The sequence below is a fragment of the Pomacea canaliculata genome, linkage group LG13, assembly GCF_003073045.1.
Source record: "Pomacea canaliculata isolate SZHN2017 linkage group LG13, ASM307304v1, whole genome shotgun sequence".
Classification (NCBI taxonomy): Eukaryota; Metazoa; Mollusca; class Gastropoda; order Architaenioglossa; family Ampullariidae; genus Pomacea; species Pomacea canaliculata.
This window is the reverse complement of record NC_037602.1, coordinates 3,440,341-3,460,325: the sequence shown is the minus strand read 5'-3', so window position 1 is coordinate 3,460,325 and position 19,985 is coordinate 3,440,341. Positions and strand designations below refer to the sequence as shown.

General features: G+C 42.7%; 1 protein-coding gene across 2 annotated transcripts; it reads left to right on the top strand.

Annotated features, from left to right (window-relative positions):
* The first annotated feature begins 5,663 nt into the window (after positions 1-5,663).
* On the top strand, positions 5,664-19,331 carry LOC112554229. 2 transcript variants are annotated; one of them, XM_025221908.1, is made up of 9 exons: positions 5,664-5,766; positions 7,661-12,414; positions 12,863-12,958; positions 13,528-13,609; positions 14,343-14,584; positions 15,183-15,305; positions 15,550-18,084; positions 18,453-18,674; positions 18,907-19,331. In XM_025221908.1, the coding sequence occupies exons 2-7, from the start codon at positions 12,388-12,390 to the stop codon at positions 16,300-16,302; spliced, it is 1,323 nt and encodes a 440-aa protein (XP_025077693.1). In that variant the 5' UTR covers positions 5,664-5,766; positions 7,661-12,387; the 3' UTR covers positions 16,303-18,084; positions 18,453-18,674; positions 18,907-19,331. The 2 variants fall into 2 exon arrangements, with proteins under 2 accessions (XP_025077693.1, XP_025077696.1); XM_025221911.1 differs by having other exon boundaries at positions 18,453-18,683.
* The last annotated feature ends 654 nt before the right edge of the window (positions 19,332-19,985 follow it).

Here is a 19,985-nt window from a genome sequence, read left to right as displayed (position 1 = left end):
GGATAATGAAATTGTTGACTGATACATAAAAGACATAGAAAAAAAAAATAACGGTGATTGTGGAGCATCCAAGTTCCATAATTTGGAAATATTGTAACACCGTGGTAATGATTAACCTGGGCTCCAATGTTGTAAAAAAATAATAAATATAGGATTCTAAGAATATATATATATTAGTGTAATTCGATAGATACAACATGCAAACACTCTTGCATGAAGGAACAATGTTTACACTTCGTTATCTGAGATATAAATGCCACGTGAGTCTATGGAATTCTTGTTCTGTTATTTTTTTACCTAAAACGTCAAATATTCACTCCAGAACATTTTAGCCAAACTCAGCCCCAAGGGAGACACACATCCGGTGAGTCGCACAGCATTTGTCGTAGAGATATCCAGCAGGGAATTCTACGAGTGTTGCGGAAAACTGCCATCCCGAGGTCTTTGAGGGAAGCAAATGGGCTACACAGCGCTGATCATCGCTAAATGAATAACTCCGTTAAACTTCGCGCTCCAATTATGTCTAATTCAGGCGCGGCACTGCGTCGGCGCGCCCCCTACAATGGCGGCTGGAAGCTGCGTTGACAGCGAGGTCTGTGGCGACGATTAGCGGCTTGCATGTCGACTGCTGGGATCCCATACCGCGCTCACTAAGTCTCCACTTCCAGAAGGAAAAGAAGAGAAAAGAAGTGTGTGTATGTGTGTGTTTGTGTGTGTGTGTGTGTGTGTACGTGCGTGCGTGTGTGTGTGTGTGAGAGAGAGAGCTGCGTAAATATCTTGTTATGAGATGGAAGGAGGAGTGTAAACTTCCTTTCTATAAACATGGTTGCACTGCCATGAAAAAAACACAGATGAGGCAGTAATTTGTGTTTGTGTTAAATCATAGTTAAAGGAAGATTAATAAAAGTAAACAAATATATAGATATACAAAAGGCACAATCGTTGTCAAAGTTAACGGAAACCTTGTTTCGTGGTTACATCTCCCATTTACTGTGCAAAGCCTTGCTTCGACTTAAAGTGGTTTTGTGTCGTAAACGTAACGCGAACTTCGTGTATTTTATATTTATATACAATTTATTTTTATTTTGTATGTGTTTTTGATAATTACTGTGTTAGGATAGGTGTTAGGATAGGATAAGTGCTTACAATATGTTATTTACGTACAAGTATATACGTATGTTCCGTGCACAAATTAAAACTTTTCAACCTCCGAAATTAATATATATATATGGAAAACAACTTAATGTAGGATATTTTTCTCTCTTGGACTGAAACTAAATTATAATAACAAATTTCTTGTAGCACAAAAAGATTTATCTAAAAGATCTTTAAGCTATGTTTGTTCTCCTTAAAAATATAAACTGCCACAATTGTCATTAGATACACAAACTGATTTGTTGACAGAATTGTTCTTCCAGTACTAACTTATGATCGTGAAATATGAGCATCAGGAACTAGGTATACTACAGTTAAGCTTCTAAATTAGCGCGGTTTTTTAAGTTATTGCTCGGAAGTTGATCTAGAAGAATCATCGTAATGCCTATATGTGTGCAATATATCTATATATCAGCAGACATGAGTGAGCATATGTGTATGTCCCTGTCATTTAGTAAAGTATGAGAGAGAGGCAGAAATATTCCTCAAAAGTTTATCCCTTTGATCGTGACTACATGTGCTTATAAACTTTTACTCAGTTAATTATATACATATCGACATGTGATATGATTTAAAGGTCTGGGCAAGGTAAAGAGAAAGTGAGTGAAGCAGAAAATTAGCCTTTTAATTAATTAGCTGCTACAAGCCGATATCAGTGAATAGGTGTGTGTGTGTGTGATTCTTTGGCGGACGCAGTTATACGTACGGTTCACTACAATGAAAAAAAAAAATCAGAGTACAAGGTGAAAGCAAAATGATGATTGCAGGAACAGAGTGTGCGCGTGCACTTGTTTACAAACTAAGAGTGCGCACCTTAATTAAAATTACGTTTTTCACTTACTACACCTCCTTTAATCCCATTAGTAATATCCCCCAAAAGCTATGCTTCTCTCCTGGCAGACAAAAACGTTTGCAAACCCCTTGAATTAGAAGACATCTGCTTGAATTGCTTTGTCCCAACTCCGCCAGCAGATGGGGAAAGACATCGCACGCTCCACTTTGTTTGGTGGCAACAGTTTCAAGTGTTTGCTATTCGTAGAAAGTTTTCGCTACATTAGATACGACGACAATGCTATACATGAAGTGCAAGGATACAGAGATCTACATACATCTCATAATGATCCCAGCCCTTTGCTTGCTGAGACCTTTTTAACGCAAACATGTCCACGTACAATCGTGACGTCAGTGTTGTTCGCTTCTGTACATTGTGATGTTTGTAGGCGTGTATTTCCAGAACAAAGGGGATACATTCACCCAGATATGGGGAATATTATCATGCACTGAGCCTTACCCAATCTCAAGAAAAATATATACTTCGCCAGATCTTTAAGAATGCAGTTGTGTTTTGTAATCCAGATGAGTCTCTTTTGCAACGTCCTGAATTCGCAGGAGAGTAGAAAAACAATCACTTATTTTTAAAGTTTATTTTAACCTTCTGGCCTTTCGTTTCCAGATTATGAGATAACAGAATTCACCCAGTCAAGAGTTACAAATTAAAAGCAAGATACGAAAGCATCTCTGACAACTTACTTATCTACCCGCATTGTTTGCCCTGTATAGGTACTTTATTTATCATCACTTCTCCTATACACTTACTGATACCATACTAACTCACAGTAGAATGTCCTAGAAGACCGCAGACCATAACCTTTCAGACACAACGGCACTCACGCCAAGTAGAGACTTCACGAAACTTCAAACTGTCGAGTGGAATGGCAGATGTCGGCACTAAAACAAATGTCAGCGCGTATGCTAGCGAGAATACGTGCGTTCGTGCGTGTGTTGGGCGGATATCTACTGACTGGTGTGACAATCCAGCCTTCTGCAAAGTGCGATAAATAATTTGGCGCTCCTGTCGTTGCCGAGTAAGACATACCTCAAAGAGATGCATAAATGCAATTAGCGGCCATTTTCTTATCTCGGGCTTAAACGAGCCGTCGCTCGGCCCATCTGGACCGTTAGGAAATTAATGCCAACTCACATCCGATCTTCTTGCGCATGCGTACGGGGAAGCTCGTGGAAGACTTCCGATTGGCCGTTGCGCCAGTGCGGTTCTATGGCCGGCAGGCGCCCTGTCGTTGTCCTGACGACTTCGATAACTGGGCCAGGGGAAAAAAAAACTACACTGTTTCATCTCCAGACGAGGCTTGCACGAATTAGATGTCGATTTCAAGATCAGACTCAGTGTTTGCAGAAAACTTTAACGCCATTATCATCCATTACTCTCTCGACCTCGTTAATCAGCGGCCGATCCTCCAGTCTTCCAATCTCCAGGAAACAACAGTTGCCTCCCCGTGGCTCGCAGAGTTTGGCAGAGCTGGGATTTGCATGGAAGGAAAGTGGCCTGCAGTGATCAACTGTCATATTGAGAAATATGTGCCTGGTATATTGATAGTAATGACGCGAGCTGAAAGCAGGAAAGTGAGATGTCCGTCAGGAGGAAAAAAAAGTGTGTCCCCAATTTATAAAATATTATATAGCTGTAAATAGGTGAAAAAATATAGAATGTATCGAACCTGCTGACGACACTTTTTGCCGTCACTTCAGATCCTTATGTCTTACATTTTTTTGAGATTGCGACGATTTAATTTATAAAATGCGCAGTAAGATTAATTAAATAAATTAACGGAACTCAAACTCAGTTAAATAATTTAGTTGACCAACTTCTTAATTCAGTGGTACGTTAGGTTTGCTAGACAATCTCGTTTTATATGTTTGTCCACCCTTCCCTCTCTCCCTCTCTCTCACCCACCCACACATAGACACAGACAGGGGGAGAAAAAATAAATATTCGACATGTTCTACCGTCTGTTGCGCCCTCCAGGCTGCCACCTCTACCCACCCGAGCACAAAAGACTTCAAGATGGCTATTTACTTCCAGTGGCGAAGCACACATGGACCTTTGTTGCAGAGGGAGTCTGTCGGCTCCTGGCATTTCATGCTCTATTAGTTTGTAAACATCTCTACTGCTGAGATGATTTTTTGGATAAACTTTCGTCAGCCATGTTGCGAGTAACAAAGTCGTAATCCTTGCCACTCAAGCGGGATTAGAGTCCTGGTGCCGGCAGGAAGCCCCGGGGCTGCACGGTTCATTAACTTCGCATTGACAGGGATTCTTGTCGTGTTTGAGCCTCTTTCTGCCAGCGAGGTTGCGTGAAGTCGCAGAACGTTCACTTCCCGGCCTGACCTGGAAGTGACGTCAGGGCCAACATCCTCCCCTCCCATGTACACCTAACGCCCGCTACAACTCCGTGTCAACTCACAACATGCGACGCTGATTGAATCTTTTCTTCTTTCAAGAAAGGTGCATCTTTTCGTATCTGTAGGAGGAGCCTATTTACAAAATAATATTTAATAAAATCTTGATGAGTAACCCCACCACTAGAAAAAAAAAAAATAATGAGACAAATAAGCAGATTTTTTATAGCGCACTTTTATAATAGAAGCATAGAAGCAGCAGCAGCATCTCTTCCACTTCTTTCTTCTTCTGCGGTAGCCCTACAATAATCCAATCATTTTGTTGATTTTTTTTTTTGTGTGTTGATGACGACCCATTCAAGACACTACGTATCCTCACTGTGTATTAGTTTGTTCCTTAAAAGCACTCCTCGTCTGAAATGGAACTGTGTGTTATAAATAAACAACTAAATAAATAATAAATTAGTACCTTATAAGTAGATACGCGTTTTACTGGCAAACTATCGATATGCTACATTCTATAAAAGCACTCGCTGTTCTTCTGATTTAAAATCCCTGCTCTATCCCACAGTCCACCTGACCTGTCAAGGAAAACGGGATTCCCATCTCCATCCCCATCCCAATACTGCACCCAAAGACTAGGTACGAATATGATTTGAGTTCGTCTTGTCGAGCTTATTGCAAAATTGACACCCAAACTCTGTTTTGAACAAATGCACGTGTGCTTATATTTCACCGCGGCTGCGCGACTGAGGTGAATAAATAGGCCAAGGCGCATGCGCCCTCTTCTGATCCCGTCATCCGGTGTGTGTACACTGGAGGTGAGAGCAAGGAAAAGAAAGAGAAGTGAGCGAGTGAGTGCAGGAGGACGAGCGAGTGAATGACACATGTAAACGCGCGCAAACACACAGACGCACGCAAACACAGAAGAGGAGAGATACAATTATTAACTGGCTAGGAAGATTTACAATTCTCGTTAGCACTATGTTCCATAATACGACCCTCAATTATTTCACAAACAGTTTAATAGAATATATATTAAAAAACTGTCAGCCAGTGTGCAAGATCTATATTTGAAGTGAGAGAAGCGTCCACTTCCTGCATGAGATGCTGATTTTACACGATACATCAGCTGATTATTATGAAAGGCATTCCACGTTGTAAAGGGACAGAACTCATACGCACACAAAACAGATAAAAAAAGGGGGAAGTCATCAAACGTAGTGGATTAAGAATATAAAAAAATAACAAAATCGCAAGTGAAGTTTTTTAATATTAAATTTAGTCTTGAATTTGATTAAGGAATATGAAGTGTAACAGTTTTGGCAGCATGACCTCCCCTAGTTGATGTCGTGAGGACCAAGACTCACTTTCGACGCATATGTGCGCTCTGGAAAACTGTCAAACGGGTTGGTAAGTGTCTGTCTGCGTTTGAATGTAACTGTTTGCAGGCATTTATATTTAGCATATGCTAAGACACATTAAAAATAATTCTTTTGTTCTACTTTCATAACTCAGAACAAATTATTCTGCAAAAACAAATAAAATGTCATATGTAGATCTAACTTTAACCTTCAAGTTTGACCCTCATAATTCAGTGATGGAAACCCACTCCTGAAATAAAATTCATATTATTTTGATTATGCTGATTAGGAAAATATGGTTTTAGTTTCATGTCTCACAAAATCCCACAAAATAGAAGAACTAGAACAAGCATTTCCATATTGTGGAACTCGCAGAACCTAAAGGCAGCGTTATTTAGATTTATGATTCTTCAGCGCCGTTGGTTACAGTTCTATTATTGATACTGATAGGAACTTTCAGCCCAAAGTTTACCAGGAAATAAAATCAGTGCATTGACAGCGTGGATAACCTGTTAATAATGAACTTGTAGTGTTTCGTCATTAAAAAAAAAATCAGCAACTAAGTAATCAATTCAGCCAGCCATCAATCCGTGGACCAATTTACATAGATGTATGAGTACCCGACTAGGATAGGATCGCATTACAAAGAGTCACATGGACAAGAAAGTAGATGTCTCAAACATGTTCATTTTGGAGGCTGCGCATGTTCATGAAAACAATCTTACGAACAAAATGTGTTCTGGCTTTTAAAAATCCAAACGCTTACCTCAAGAGAAAAGCTGAAACAGACGGTTAGTTGGACGAAATATTTCAGACATATTCATGAAAGATTTTCTGAGTTTTTGAATCTAGCAATATTGAGCGTTACCTTTGATTTCTTCGATTTTATTTCAAACAGCGATGGCGCAGCTTAGGAATATTTTCACTGGTTGCATAACTAAACTGTTTTAAGATATGGTACATTGCTTGAGCTAACTCAGGATGTGTGCAAGATGGAACTTTTTTCAGATTGTCTGATTATTTAGTCAACTGACAGTTAAACCATAGCCGACTCCTGAATATATCAAAGCATGGCGTGATAAAATTATATTTGTCTGCATTTATTTATGTCAACACTTACCTATAAAATTTACCAGCTCATTTCTAAATATTTGAAAGAACTCAATGCATTTTTACACTGAATAGCATTCTTTCAAAATTTCTCACGAGGGATGTGGTCAGCTTACAATTTACGTGTTTTAATATAACTGATTATTTCTTATATAGAAATTGTTCTGACAAAAACAGAACAGTGAAATGGGGAAAAAGTTTCATTCATTATCTAAAATACCCGGCATTTCACCCTTATTATTTAAATAAAATACCGCATGTATGTTTTCACATTTACATTGCACGTATAACATAAAAGTGTTTATAACAATTGTAGCATAGAGCAAAAGACACATAATTACCAAACAACAGTTCAATAAAATTATAAACAAGGCTAGTCAGTATTTTTAGCTAAACGTTCGATCGGGCAGCCATATTTTATGATTATATATATATTTCATTTCCATGTGAGCATTACAATTTTTCTTGTTTTATTTATTTATATATATAGAATGAATTTTTAAACGTCTTTATGAACATAATATAATTCCGAAAGCAATAAAATTAAATCCACTACAACATATGTTTAAAATTATTACTAAAAATCATCTTGATGTGTTCGCACATTTAAAATTGTAAGTTTTTTCCCAGAAATATCGAGCAAATTTACATTTCTCAAAAAAAGATTTTCTTTTTCACATTTTCAAAGGTCACAAACATTAACATCCTCTAGTCCCATAAACCTGTTGGAACGTTTTAGGACTTTGAAGCATTAATCTAAAGAATACCTGCATACACCTGTCTTCCAGCATTGGAAGATATATTGAAGACCTGTTATTCATCTGTCATTTCAGGGCAAAGTAGTCGATGGCTAGTCACTGACGTCTGTGCGAGAGTCCTGGCGTTAACACCAGATAACATCTCGGCTCTGGCGGAGACGGACACGTACTTCATGAATCCATCGTCCATCTTGAGCGCCTCGTACTGAGAGTCAATGTCTGATAACTGAGCAAGAGTATGATCCCCGAGTAAGGCATGACTGAAGTCTTTGGCCACACTTGTAGTTAGCATATACGTATTTTATATTTGCTCCAGAATATTTTGTTTAGATTTGTCTCTCGCCAAACTCAAGCCTTCCAACACTCAGATCAAAAATCCAGGATAACAGCATGTGTCGCATGATGAACGTCTAAGAGCTCTTATGTGGAAAGAACAGTATTGTTGTATTCGCACAGATCTTTAAAAAAATTATAAATCTACAGCCGTGTTTCGGAATAGGTGTACATTCGCCGTCGTGACTTGGAAACACAATGAAGATAAACGAGAATATCAATGCCAAAGATTCTTGTGATTCAGAAGAGAGCGCCGAATGCTTAACAGAAGCGAGTTGCCTTGGTGCCATGGGCCAGGAGGTGAAGTATTCACAGGGGACAAAGGATGATGTCGACGAGAAGCCACCATCAGAGAACGGGAGGATCAAGTATAGGCAAGTCATCAAAGAACTTAGCGATCGATTCATGGAGAGGGATGTCACTGACAGAAACCCTATCGTTGCCTGCTCCCAGGAGGGCCAGAGCTCTAGCAACAGAAAGAAAAGTTTCGTGATGCGGTCTTCAAGACGCAAAACCTGCATCAATCTGCCGATAGACAAAAGGTTCATGTCCGAAAAACGTGGGTTGAAATTAAGCGATGATATGCGAGGATCTGAAGAAGCATCGGCAGTCTCACCAAGTCCAGGGATTTCTATTGATAAGGGGAAAGAATCATCTATCAATCCTGGTACTGAACAGGTTTCAAAACAGGTAGACAAAGAGTTCACAGAGCAACCACAACTCTTGGCTGTCCTAGAAGCCCTTAGTCAGTTTGCCACACAAAGTCTTGCCGTCGGACAGACCTGTGCTTCATTCAAGGAAAAGTCTACGAAAGCTTCATTCACTGACACAAAGTACAAAGCGAAAGAGAGGGAAGCCGAAAATTCACAGAGTGAAAGCAAGTATGCTTTTCATGAAATTATGCAAGAGACATCCAGCATGTCCCTCCCAGTCGTGGATGGAATTTCGTATCCTACTGATGTTGAGGTATGCACGGCAAAACTTTCAGAGTTAGATCTTGAGAAAGCAAAGCACCGAATATGACAAAGCAGAAAATTTACATCTAAATGGAGAACAAATAAATGTAGACATCGAGAACTCAGACAATATGAGGCCTGAACCTGCAATTTGTCTGACTCTAAATGGAACCAAAACGTTTTCGGAAAATCAAGAGGAAAACATTCAGGCAGAAACAATTTCTCAAGAATGCGCAGTAACCATAATTATCAATCAAGATACAATAGACTTAAAATCTGATAGAGCTGAAAACATGCAGTCGGAATTTTCAAGCTGTCAACTTAACGACGAAGCTAAGAAAATCTTCCCAGAAGAGCGAAGACTTAAAAGAGAAAGAACATCTGGAAAAACAAGATCATGCACTTGAAACCAAAATGCCCTGCACAAAATCTCTCGTTGCTTTGTTCTCAAATATGCACAACAAAGCGCAGTCTCTGATTAATTGCGAGAAGGAACGGTCCAGTCTCAGTTTCCAGTTTCCCAAAGCTGAGAAGACAAACACTACTAAATCGTCCTCAAACGTTGCGGAACAACATATGTCTGCGTCACGTGTTTTCAAAGACATGTTGCCAGCTGAAACTACCCTTCTAGAGGATGCCTGCTCTTTCATGACCCCTTTGTCCGTTCCGTCAGGCCAAAAATCAGAGGATGCGAAGAAATATTCTCGTGAAGTCAGGGTTTTCATGCCTAGAGGGTTAAGCAGTCCAACTCAAATTGACGTTTCTCCTCCGGACCAGCAGGAAGTGGAGACAGAACTGGCGGACACAAACGCGCAGTCCGTGGAGGCTATACTACTGGTGCTCGAATCCATGCAACGCACTTTGAAGAAAATATCTTCAAAGACAATTCTATTGAACAAAGAAAGGGTCAGGAAGACATCTTGCTAGGCGAGGAGCAGGGAAACAATGACTTGGCCAAGTCTTCCCTGCACGGCTCCACACCAAAGTCGTTGTGTGTGCAGGAGAGAGTAGGAGGACGCATGTGCAAGACTCGCTTAGCCTACAACATTGCCAACCACATAGTAGGTCAAGCAATTAGAAAAATTGTAGAACTTTACCCGGAATATTTCGCAAGACTTTCCTCGTGTCGCTCTGGAGACCTAGAGGCACAGTCCAAAGACTTTTCTTCTTCCACATCTATGGCCATGGATGCCTTGAGAGAAGTTTTGAACGACCTCAACGGAGAGTCTGACGGAAGTGTCTTGGAAGCCGAGGTACCAAAATTACTAACAAGCACAGCGGTTGGGACGTCAGATTTATCTGTAGATAGTTGCATCACCGAGTGCTCAAGTAGCGTAGCTTTCAGAGTAGTCAATGATTTCGTCACGGCAGTGGTGTCTGAAACTCAGCTTAATAATAAGACCGTGCAGACGGAATCTGACTTTAACTTGCTCCCCACTCGGTCTGACGCTGAGGGAATGTTGCATTACTATTGTCCTGAGAAGCAGGCATGGAGACTGTCTTATGACCTGGTGGCGAGTGCAGTAAAGGAAGCCTTTTCCTCTGTGTCTGACCGCAGAGACTCTGCCTTACGTTCCATCAGGCGCTCGGTCAGTGACCCAGACTTGAAGAAAGTCTTCAAAAGGAAACGCAAAGTTTCGGAGGCTGGGCTATACAACGAAACGGATGGAGTACACTCCTCTGTCGAGTCCCTGGTGGCAGAAGGCGTTGTGATTGATGAACTCGTGCGCACCTTGTCTGACAACGTCTATCACCTGATGTTAAATGTCTACAGACACGTGGATGTTCCTGTGACGAATGAAGACGCTGGCACCGGCGAATTCAAAGTTGAAGACGCCTCCTATGGCTGCTACGACACTGACTCTGCTTTGTTGTGGAAGAGAATTCTTTGTTGGATAACATGGACACAGAGAAAATAGCTGCGTTCAATTGTAATCACTCGACGCTGAAAAGGAAACAGCCTGAGTCGGAGGGACTCGTTTCGTCATCTGCGGCAGCATCCCAAGCAGGTGCTTTGCTAAGGGAAGTCTTGGAGAAAAATAAAAATTCCGGAGCTGCTACACAAATGCATTCACGAGGCGTTGAGACGAAGCCATGCAACCCGGAACCTGATGAGGAGGACAGCAGATCGCCAGGAGTTCACCACGCATATTCCCAAGCAGGAGAGAAAAGCCGGCTGAGCACCGCAGAAAACAACTTCTGGACAAACCACGCTTATTCCCAAGCAGGAGAGAACAGCCGGCTGAGCACCGCAGAAAACAACTTCTGGACAAGTCCACTTTCCCAACCAATGGTCGACCTCGGTGGCTTCCAGACCTGCACTGCTGTACAGTGCCAGATGTCCGAAAGCTCTAGCTTGGACGTAGAGAGCAGCTTGGAAGGTTTGCTCACATCACCCGATCAGTATCACATTCCACAAGCTCGTGTATCAGTGCCTCGCCTCAACGATTGCGAGTCCAGCGATTCCGGCTTTCCCGCCAGCGCATCCCGTCTGCTGCATTTGAACATGGAGCGTGAACAGATGAACCGGGAGCTGCGTGGCATTCTGCAGTACTGCCTGCAGCGCGACCCTTCATCCTTGTTCCGCCCCCTGGATACGCCGGCGACGGAGATGACCATGGGTCACCCTGACTTGGTGCTATATGCTGATGCCTTCCGGCCTGGTCCTAGCAGCAACCGCGGTCGAAGTCCTCGGCTCCGCAGGGAGGATCCTTTGACAGAGGGAACCCAAAGCTGAACAAGGTACCAGCAAAAGCGTGACCTCGCTAAGGAACGAGCTCCCAGACCTGAAATCAGCATGCGTTAATCATCCGGGACATCGGGGTGTCATCCGTGCCAGTCGACCCACAAAAGAGTTTGGCTCCATTAGTGAACCTCGTCTAAACACGACTCGTGGAAATGCCAGGCAGGATTACCTTTGCAGTACAGAAGAACCGTGTCAGTTGTCCCAGAGCCCTGACCAGGGCTGGGTACATAGCGGTCGTGGCGAACTAGCGCCTGCTAATTCACCTCACTTAGAACTGAATGTTTCGGAGGAAAATCATTCAAAAATTCCTTTCCAACGACCTTATTTCGGCAAGGTTTTTACTGCCGAAAATAACGAGGATGGTCTGGCATCGTTCTTTTTTCATACTTCTGCGAAGCAGCCCGAGAAGTACTACCAGATGCCGGCAGAGAGCTGCGTGCATGTTCAGCCACCAACGTTCGACCGAAACGCCATTCAAATGTTCGATAGTCAAAATAGTTTTTCGACATCATGCTGCGGTTTATCTCACGCTGAGCATAAAGATGCCTCCACAAGTGTTGGTGACTCCACAGAACAGCTTGGCAGCAGAACTTCCGTGGAACAAAACAATTTCGTACAAATGGCAGACCCTGTCCCAGCAGAGAAAACCGTCAGGATAGAGATGCCTGCACAAAATAACAGCCCTGGTGCTGTTCCCTTTCCGAGCGTAAGGGCACAAGGTCAGACCTGGTGCAACTTCTGTGGTTGTTATAACCAAGCATCTTCTGATGAACAGAAAAGAAGTCTGCGACCTGGTGAGTGTCTTTGATTTAATTTTAGAATCCGATACGGGTATGTGTGCTGTATCACAAACTCACAGTACAACTTTACTGATTACATGTAAACTATGATCAAGAAATGTCCCACTGGATTTTGTTTCTAGTTTTTAGATGTTTTTGCTGAAAATGTAAAGACTTTAATCACAATATTAATAATGACAAACTTTTTTTTTCCCTTAATCAAATGTCGGAAATTCAACATCAATATATACGGAAATCACCGCGTCATTATATTCTACTTAACATTCATTAGCCGCTATATTTTTTTGTAATTGCTAATACTTCTTACACATAAATTTCAAACTCATCATGAGTGATTAGTCAACATAAAATATAAAATATTTAAAAGCTGAAGCTAACGAAGTGAGTTTGTGTAACAAAACGAATTTTTTTCACCTGTGTATCGGTTTCTGATCGACGGTAGGCTCCAGAGATCTTCCCCACAAGTCATCAGGCAGATGCTAACGACCAGCAGACTCAACAGTTTTTACGTCAAGTCTTCAATCTCCATCGAGTCAAAGTTAGTGGGATTCAATTGACTGCAATTCCCGTTCCTACTTAGTAGAAAAAGAAATGGTAGAAAGTAGAAAACAAAACTCTCTCTCTCTCTCACACACACACACACAAACACAAAGCTCACACGCATGCACGCTCTCATGCGGACTAACCAATGCAGGGGTTAACACAGTTCCTAAGCACAGCCTCAAATAAAATCACATCACACTGAAAGCTTTTCCCTACTTTACCATTCATTCGTTTCGCTGACGTGAAATTTGGAACAAAAAACAAGATGGAGATGCATTTCTACAACGTTATTCCTTTGCAGGAGCTTCCCTGTTACCTTTAATCTCCGGTTACTCTAGCAAATATTAAGGTTTACGCTGGGATATACAACACTGAGTTATCATTGTTTTCTTCTGGTCTGGACTTTGTCCACCAACTCTTTCCTAACGTGACCTAACAAACAATTGCAACAAAGCAATCGAAATCTCATTCTCTGTAAAGTCATTGATAAAATATTTTTCTTGCGTTTATTTCATACCTAACATTAATTTTTTACTCCCGTGCACTTCTCATCTTTCCATGTAGGAGGCTATCGACGAGCAGCTACAAGAACTGAACGCTCAGTATATGGAGATGAGGAAGCTACACTCAGCTCAACAGGAAAATGGTGACCAGAGCTTCTGGGTGATGGTGGTCGTGGTCGTGGTCGTGGTCGTGGTTGTGTGAGAGAGAGAGAGAGTGGGGTGAGAGGAATGGATAAGATACCCATGTTTAAATAGGTTCATACTCGAACCTACAAAACCAGGAATATTAGCTATTAATATCAGCGTCACTGGTCAGACTAAATGGCGCCAACTGCACTGTAAGTAGAAGAGACATGGTACATAAGTGTGTAATTATTACACACGACACACACGGAAACTTCGTCCTGGTGACTACACTTTATGCAGTCAGTAAATCAGAATATAACGATTGTTTTCTTTATTTCGTTTTTCACCAAGAGATTTTTTCCTTACTTATTTTTTTCTTCGAATGTTAAATGAGGATTGCTATGTCTTCAGAAGTAGTTTTAGCAGACGACATGCCTGCTGTACTTTTGCTTTTGTCATTTTATAGACAAATAAGTTTTGAGTTGTGCATTATTGCTTGACATTTGCAATGTTCCTCTTTGAGCTGGTCTCCATGAAATGGAAAATGTACTATAAACATTGTTATAATTAGTAATAGTAGTAGTGTAGCCGGGTTAGGCACAAAGCAACAAACACTGACCCACTCAGAAACAAGTGCAGAATCACCTGTCGGTCAGACGACTGAAGACTATTACTACGTGCATGCTTGTTTCTACTAACTATACTGGGTACGTTTGTCCAGGTATGCTTATATTTGTGTCTGATCCCTAGCGTTCACGCCTCGTTACCCTGACTCGCATCTCCACCAGCAGTCGTCTCCCCTCCAGCAGTCGTCTCCCCTCCATCACACCCAGGTGATGAACCACACGACGGAGGCGCCGACAGTACCAAGTCTCGCGCAGCACGAGATAGACCGAGAAAGACGAGGGTTAAGAGACTCAATAGCGTGCACAACGTCAAGAGAGACAGAACATTTCATTGGGGATATAGGTGGTGGTCATCTGCCAAAGCAGGTATAAACCTTGTGTCCTTCTGTCAACTGGTAACAGTTTTCGAATGGCTTATTGCTGGCTCTTTATTGCAGAAGTCTGTCTATCTGTCTGTCTGTCTTCATCTCAGTGCAGCATTTACAACGTACTTCTTGATTTCCTCAGACACTCTCTTATACGATGGTTTGGTAACTGGCTTGCCAATTGTTATCAACGATGTTTCATCTGATCCATCTGTTCTTTCCTTCGGTGTTCCAAGGGAATCTGTTTTCTAACTTGTCCCGTTTTCTTGGTGCATACCACTCCACTCGGTTTCCTTATTATACTTATGCCGTTTCCAACTTTTTTTCTGCTGATAGGAAGCAACTGTGTACCTCGTGTCGTAGCTCTGGCATTGGGAACAGTGTCGAACGTCTAGGGTGCTCTATTACTACAGACCTTTTCCCTCCATATTGTGTCACATCACCTCTTCCTTTTCGTGTTTTGTTTCTTTGACTGTTATTTGATCTTCATGTGCAATTGCACTGAGCTTATCTTTTTTACAGGGAAGCACGCTGTACAAGTGAACTCTTAATACTGTAAAGTGCTTTGAATCCTGCTGTTGCTGTTTATATGTACGCAGCACATCTATACCTCTGGTTCACCGTGGAGGCAGGATTTGCAGTATTCTTTTGGTCCGGAGGCTGCTAAAGTCGTTGAGGACAAACCAACAGAAGCATGCTGGGCCAACTTAGCGATGATGAAGGTATTATTTAAAGTCTATGAATGGTTGGGTTGCGTACACTACACTATTTCCTAACCTTAGCGTAGAAATCCGTTTCCGCATATGATTCCAGTAGAAACATTCAGCAGAGCCAAGTGTTTAAAAAGAAATGCTACAAACAAATAAAATTATCCTTTAAATGACAAATCTTCTGTTTGGGGGAGTGTGTAGTAAATTACAACTTTAAGCATTGAATATTGACATGCCAATGTTTCTCTGTTTTCAGTTGACGATCGAAGAGCACTTGAAACAGATGCAATCATCCGTGAGGACCATGCCAAGTGTGGCTTGTACCGTGCAGAACCATCTGGATGATTCTCCTCGGTGCAAGCACCACCTCCAACCATGTATTTCGGCAATGGAAAGGAGTAGTCATCGGACAATTCACGACCTCAGCCCACAACTAGATCTCTGTTCTTATACTCTGAGACAGTTTCAGGAAGCAAACTCTCTGAAACATGCACAGGTCCGAGCACAGTTCTGTCCGAACATATCACCGGAATTGTTTCTTTCTGGAGGCCATTCCAATTTCAGACATCTTGCAAGGGCTCCTGACATTCCTTTCGACAGCAGGTCTCAGAAGCCTTTCATTAACGAGGGGTTTAGACTTTCGGACGGCCTGTCAGAGTTGTCTCAATATGTGACGTCATCACCAGTTTGCGGACAGTCGGCGCCAGTAGGCGTTTGTTCACAGTGCAATCCCGTTGACTGTCTGGCTCAGACCATTTCTGCTGTTCCACAATCACATTCCAACTGCAACACCACCTCAAACTTGTCCGGTAGATGGGAGCCATGGGAAAGTGTTCATGACCTGCGTACCAGTGGCGATACGTTTTCGTGCGTAGGACTGGGGGATAATCCAGAAAAGGTTGTCCATAATGAAAAGGATGTTTACTTATGTAATTCTAATGCAGCAAGCGAAGTAAGCCTTGGCAACAATGGCTGTCATTCAAACGCTTGCGACTTCACAAGCAAATGATTGTAATCCGGGTACGAAGTTGGACTCGAAAACATCATCTACCTATCCAGATGTAATGGACCCTCAGGACAGTGTCGCCAAGCAACTTTACTTTTCTGGTCAACCTGTCGGAGTGTCTAGTTCTGAGTCTGAGGCAATAAGCAATCATTTAAATTCTCAGTGTGATGCAAAGCAGGCGCAAACTTTTCGTACCCGATCATTGTCCCCCGGTTCTAATCAACACCAGCCACTGAAAGGACTTTCCCTGATTCCGTTGTTGATGACTGACAGACAGGCAGGAGTTTTTCATGCTTTCGACACCTCTGCACATACCATCTTGTCCGAGAGCTTCAGAAGGGATTCATTGAAAGGTTGTGCAAAAACAGAGCTCGGAAATTCGCCATACCTTTTTAGGTCACAACCTCTAGGCGCTGTCGGAATAGTCACAGAAGTCGATGCCGTGTCTAGCTGTGTTGATACCGAGAGAAAAAATGCTGCAAATTCCTCATCATTTACGGCGGAGAATCTTGGAGCCAATGCGGTCACAGGGCATACTAACCTCGAACAAGAGCGTCAAACGGACCGCATGGTCGTGCTACCGAACAGTTTCCGAACAATGGTGCTGACGATGCCGTGCATGCTGGTCACTTCAGCACTGCTGCACTTCAGGGAATCGAGGAAGATGAGAATGTTTCTCGCTCCTTTTATGTCTCTCTCCAGCCTGACTGCAACTTAAACAGCACATATAGCAAGCCAAGCCTGACGAATTATCCCGCAACATGTGCAGTCAACAACGTTATTGTTAGTGCCGAGTTCGCAAGAATGGATGCTCCAGATGGCGTCACCCATGAAGTTTCCTGTGATCTTTCTGAAAATTACAGAACTCAGGTTCCTGCTGGCAGTGACGGGCATTTTAAAAGTGGATGTGCTAACACAAGGTCTGAGGACACGCCCATGGAAAAAGCTTTAGCTGATGATAATGCTGAGCGACGTCCCGGCGTGTACACAGAAAGTTCCTTTCCCGACGTGGTCACTTCGCAGGCTGGACACAGTGGTGGTTCAGATTCAGAAAGGTGAGAAAAGCACACCAAGCTTACAAAATTAGCAACTCCAACACCTCCGGTTTTGGATTCAGACAGGACCATGACTGTAGAGGAAACACTAGGAACCGGCGGCAACAAGTGACACCAGGCACCAATGGTCGTAACCCTGACGCGAAGTTTTGGCAAATCTACAAATCAGAAGGTGAAGATGTCCAAAAAGTAGAAGCAGGCGAGCAGAACTATACAGACTTTTGCTCCTTCGCTCGTTCCCCTGACCTCGGCAGTGCAGATCGTCTGTAGATCCGACTGAACGTAAATCTGTGGGCGAAGATCTCCCTTACCCAGGCTACGGCCATTCCGTTAGGAATCATGGTAGGTTCCTCCCAAACCCAGACGCAACCGGCACCCCTAACTTCTCCTTACACAAGTCGACATCCAATTTGAATAGTTTTGTGGCTGAAGAACGTTTACCTAGAGAGCTTGGCATCAAAGCTCCTCTCAGCATAAACTTTTCTGGAAGTAAGGCTGGCGACAGATTCCTCAAGTCCTACAGGCAAGTAGGAAGGAAAGCTAGCGTCAGCTGCACAGAGTTTTGCCAGAAAAGCCGCCAGGGCTGTCTGGGTGGATCCATCTTAAGTTGCAGCCAGAATCCAAGAAGTACGGAGGCCATTCCAAGAATCGGAGAACATTCTTTTCTTGATGTACCGCGTGTTTACAGTCAGCACCCCGGATGTGGCGTCAACATAAATGGAATGATCACGTAAGACTTGTTTGACGTCTTTTTCTCTCCATCTTTGTTTTGGGATGTGTGTGGTTAATGATGTCAAAGGTGCAAGGTTGTTAGGGAATCAGATATTAGAGGCCCCTCACTTTTCTCAGGCCCCTTAACAGTCGTCAGTATGCACTAGCCAGCTATTTTTGTCCTACAAGAGTCATTTAGGTGTGTCTATAACAAAAGTATTATATGAGGAGCTTTATATTGTTTATTCGGTGTTCCCGGAAGCTACGACCGCCCTCCCCTTTCCTCCCTCCTACCCCAAACATGTGTTCGTGCGTGTGTGTGTGCGTATGTGCGTGCGTTTATTTAATGCGCGTGTTCAAACACATAACTAGCTTTTGAAAACGCAGTACAACGACAACGCCATCTGCCATAAGGAACTCAACCCGCGAGATGACATGAGCATCCAGGCGCGCCTGCGCTCTGTGGAGCACGTGCTGCGGAGGCTGGAGGACCTGACGCACCGTGGCGGTGACGTCAGACAACGTCATGTCAACACCGCACTGCCCGTCACAACCCGCAGGGAAGTCACAGCGCCTCAACTGGCCTGCGGCAGTCAGCAGCTTCTGCAGGTAAGACAGGTAGGAATTCCAAGACCTTGGTGGCAAGTGGTGTTTATTCTCTTGTTTTCAGAAAATAGGAAACATTGCGATTCTTCGCCTCTTTAAAAAAAATCACAACAATTTAGTCTTTAATGTTGTGTCGAAGGAAAACACTTTTCAAGCCTTTTCACGTAAAAAACAATATATACGATGGTATATTTTGGGTTTATCAGTAATGTGTTTTCTGGCCTGTACACCTCAGCTTGTCCAGCATCAAATATCTGGATCAAAGGAGGTCCTGGAAATGGGGAAGAATATGGCTTCATCCTTAAGATGCAGAAGATACAAACCAGACTCTGGCACTGCTGGCAGTTTGGGCTTCAGCAGTCACAGCAACGCTTCGAGTTCCATCTGTTCCGTCAACCCTGTGCCAGACCTCAGCGACAGTTCTATGATGTCTTTTCCCAGCGCGTCCACCCAGACTTCTTCCTCTGGCTCTGGCAGTTGTTCCGACACCAGCCTTTCACGTGAGAAAATAGAGCGACAATCTTTCAAGATCCAGTTCCTGTAAAATCAAGTTCATCAATTACGACAGTGAATTCCAAGGAATTATAACGATCAAATGAAGTTCAACACACACACACACACACACGGAACATTAAAGAATATTTTTATCAAATGTGTCAACAGCTGTTTTCACTAATAATATTCAAAATAATTTTTCTTAATGAGGATCTGAATACGATGGTATTGTACAACTGTTCTTTCTAAACAAGCAAGTTATGTAGTTTCCTCCGCGTGGTTTTAGAAGAAAGAAACCCGTGAAAGGCACTTTTGCTAACGTCTTTTGATGAACGAGAACATGTTCATCTTTTACTGACCTTCAAACGAGCAGAATCGTTGACGCAACAGTTGAAGGCGCTAACCTCATCAAAGTACGCATTTCCAAATCCAGTTTGAGTGTAGAAAGACTTTGCTCCAAATGTGCTACTTAAAATCCACACTGCTGTTACCAGCAAGGCCTGTACAAGAGGTTGAGACATTGTAAACTGCAAACTGTAAGCAGGCCTTTTTCTTTTTTTTTTACTTCTCCTTGCAAAACTCGTTGAGGACCAATTTTTGTGATGATTGGGTGAATATCAGTTCAAGATACTATTTCCTCATATCTGCGCGAATACACACCCGTCTGTTTTTGAGGTACAAGTCATAAGCAAGACCATGCACAGAAAGTCAACAGCACGGACGTCAGGATTGTACATGGCTACTTGCACGTTGCATCAGCCAATGAAATAGCTGGAACCATGAGTGAACTAGGCTTTACACGCGGACCACGGTTTACAC

What these genes read in the sequence shown, in the direction of transcription:
- LOC112554229 (XM_025221908.1), top strand. Translation starts at nt 12,388, where the DNA reads ATGAACAGAAAAGAAGTCTGCGACCTG. An exon ending in GTGGTCATCTGCCAAAGCAG is followed by an intron (nt 14,585 to 15,182) that starts GTATAAACCTTG and finishes ATATGTACGCAG; the next exon opens with CACATCTATACCTCTGGTTC. An exon ending in CCAACTTAGCGATGATGAAG is followed by an intron (nt 15,306 to 15,549) that starts GTATTATTTAAA and finishes CTCTGTTTTCAG; the next exon opens with TTGACGATCGAAGAGCACTT.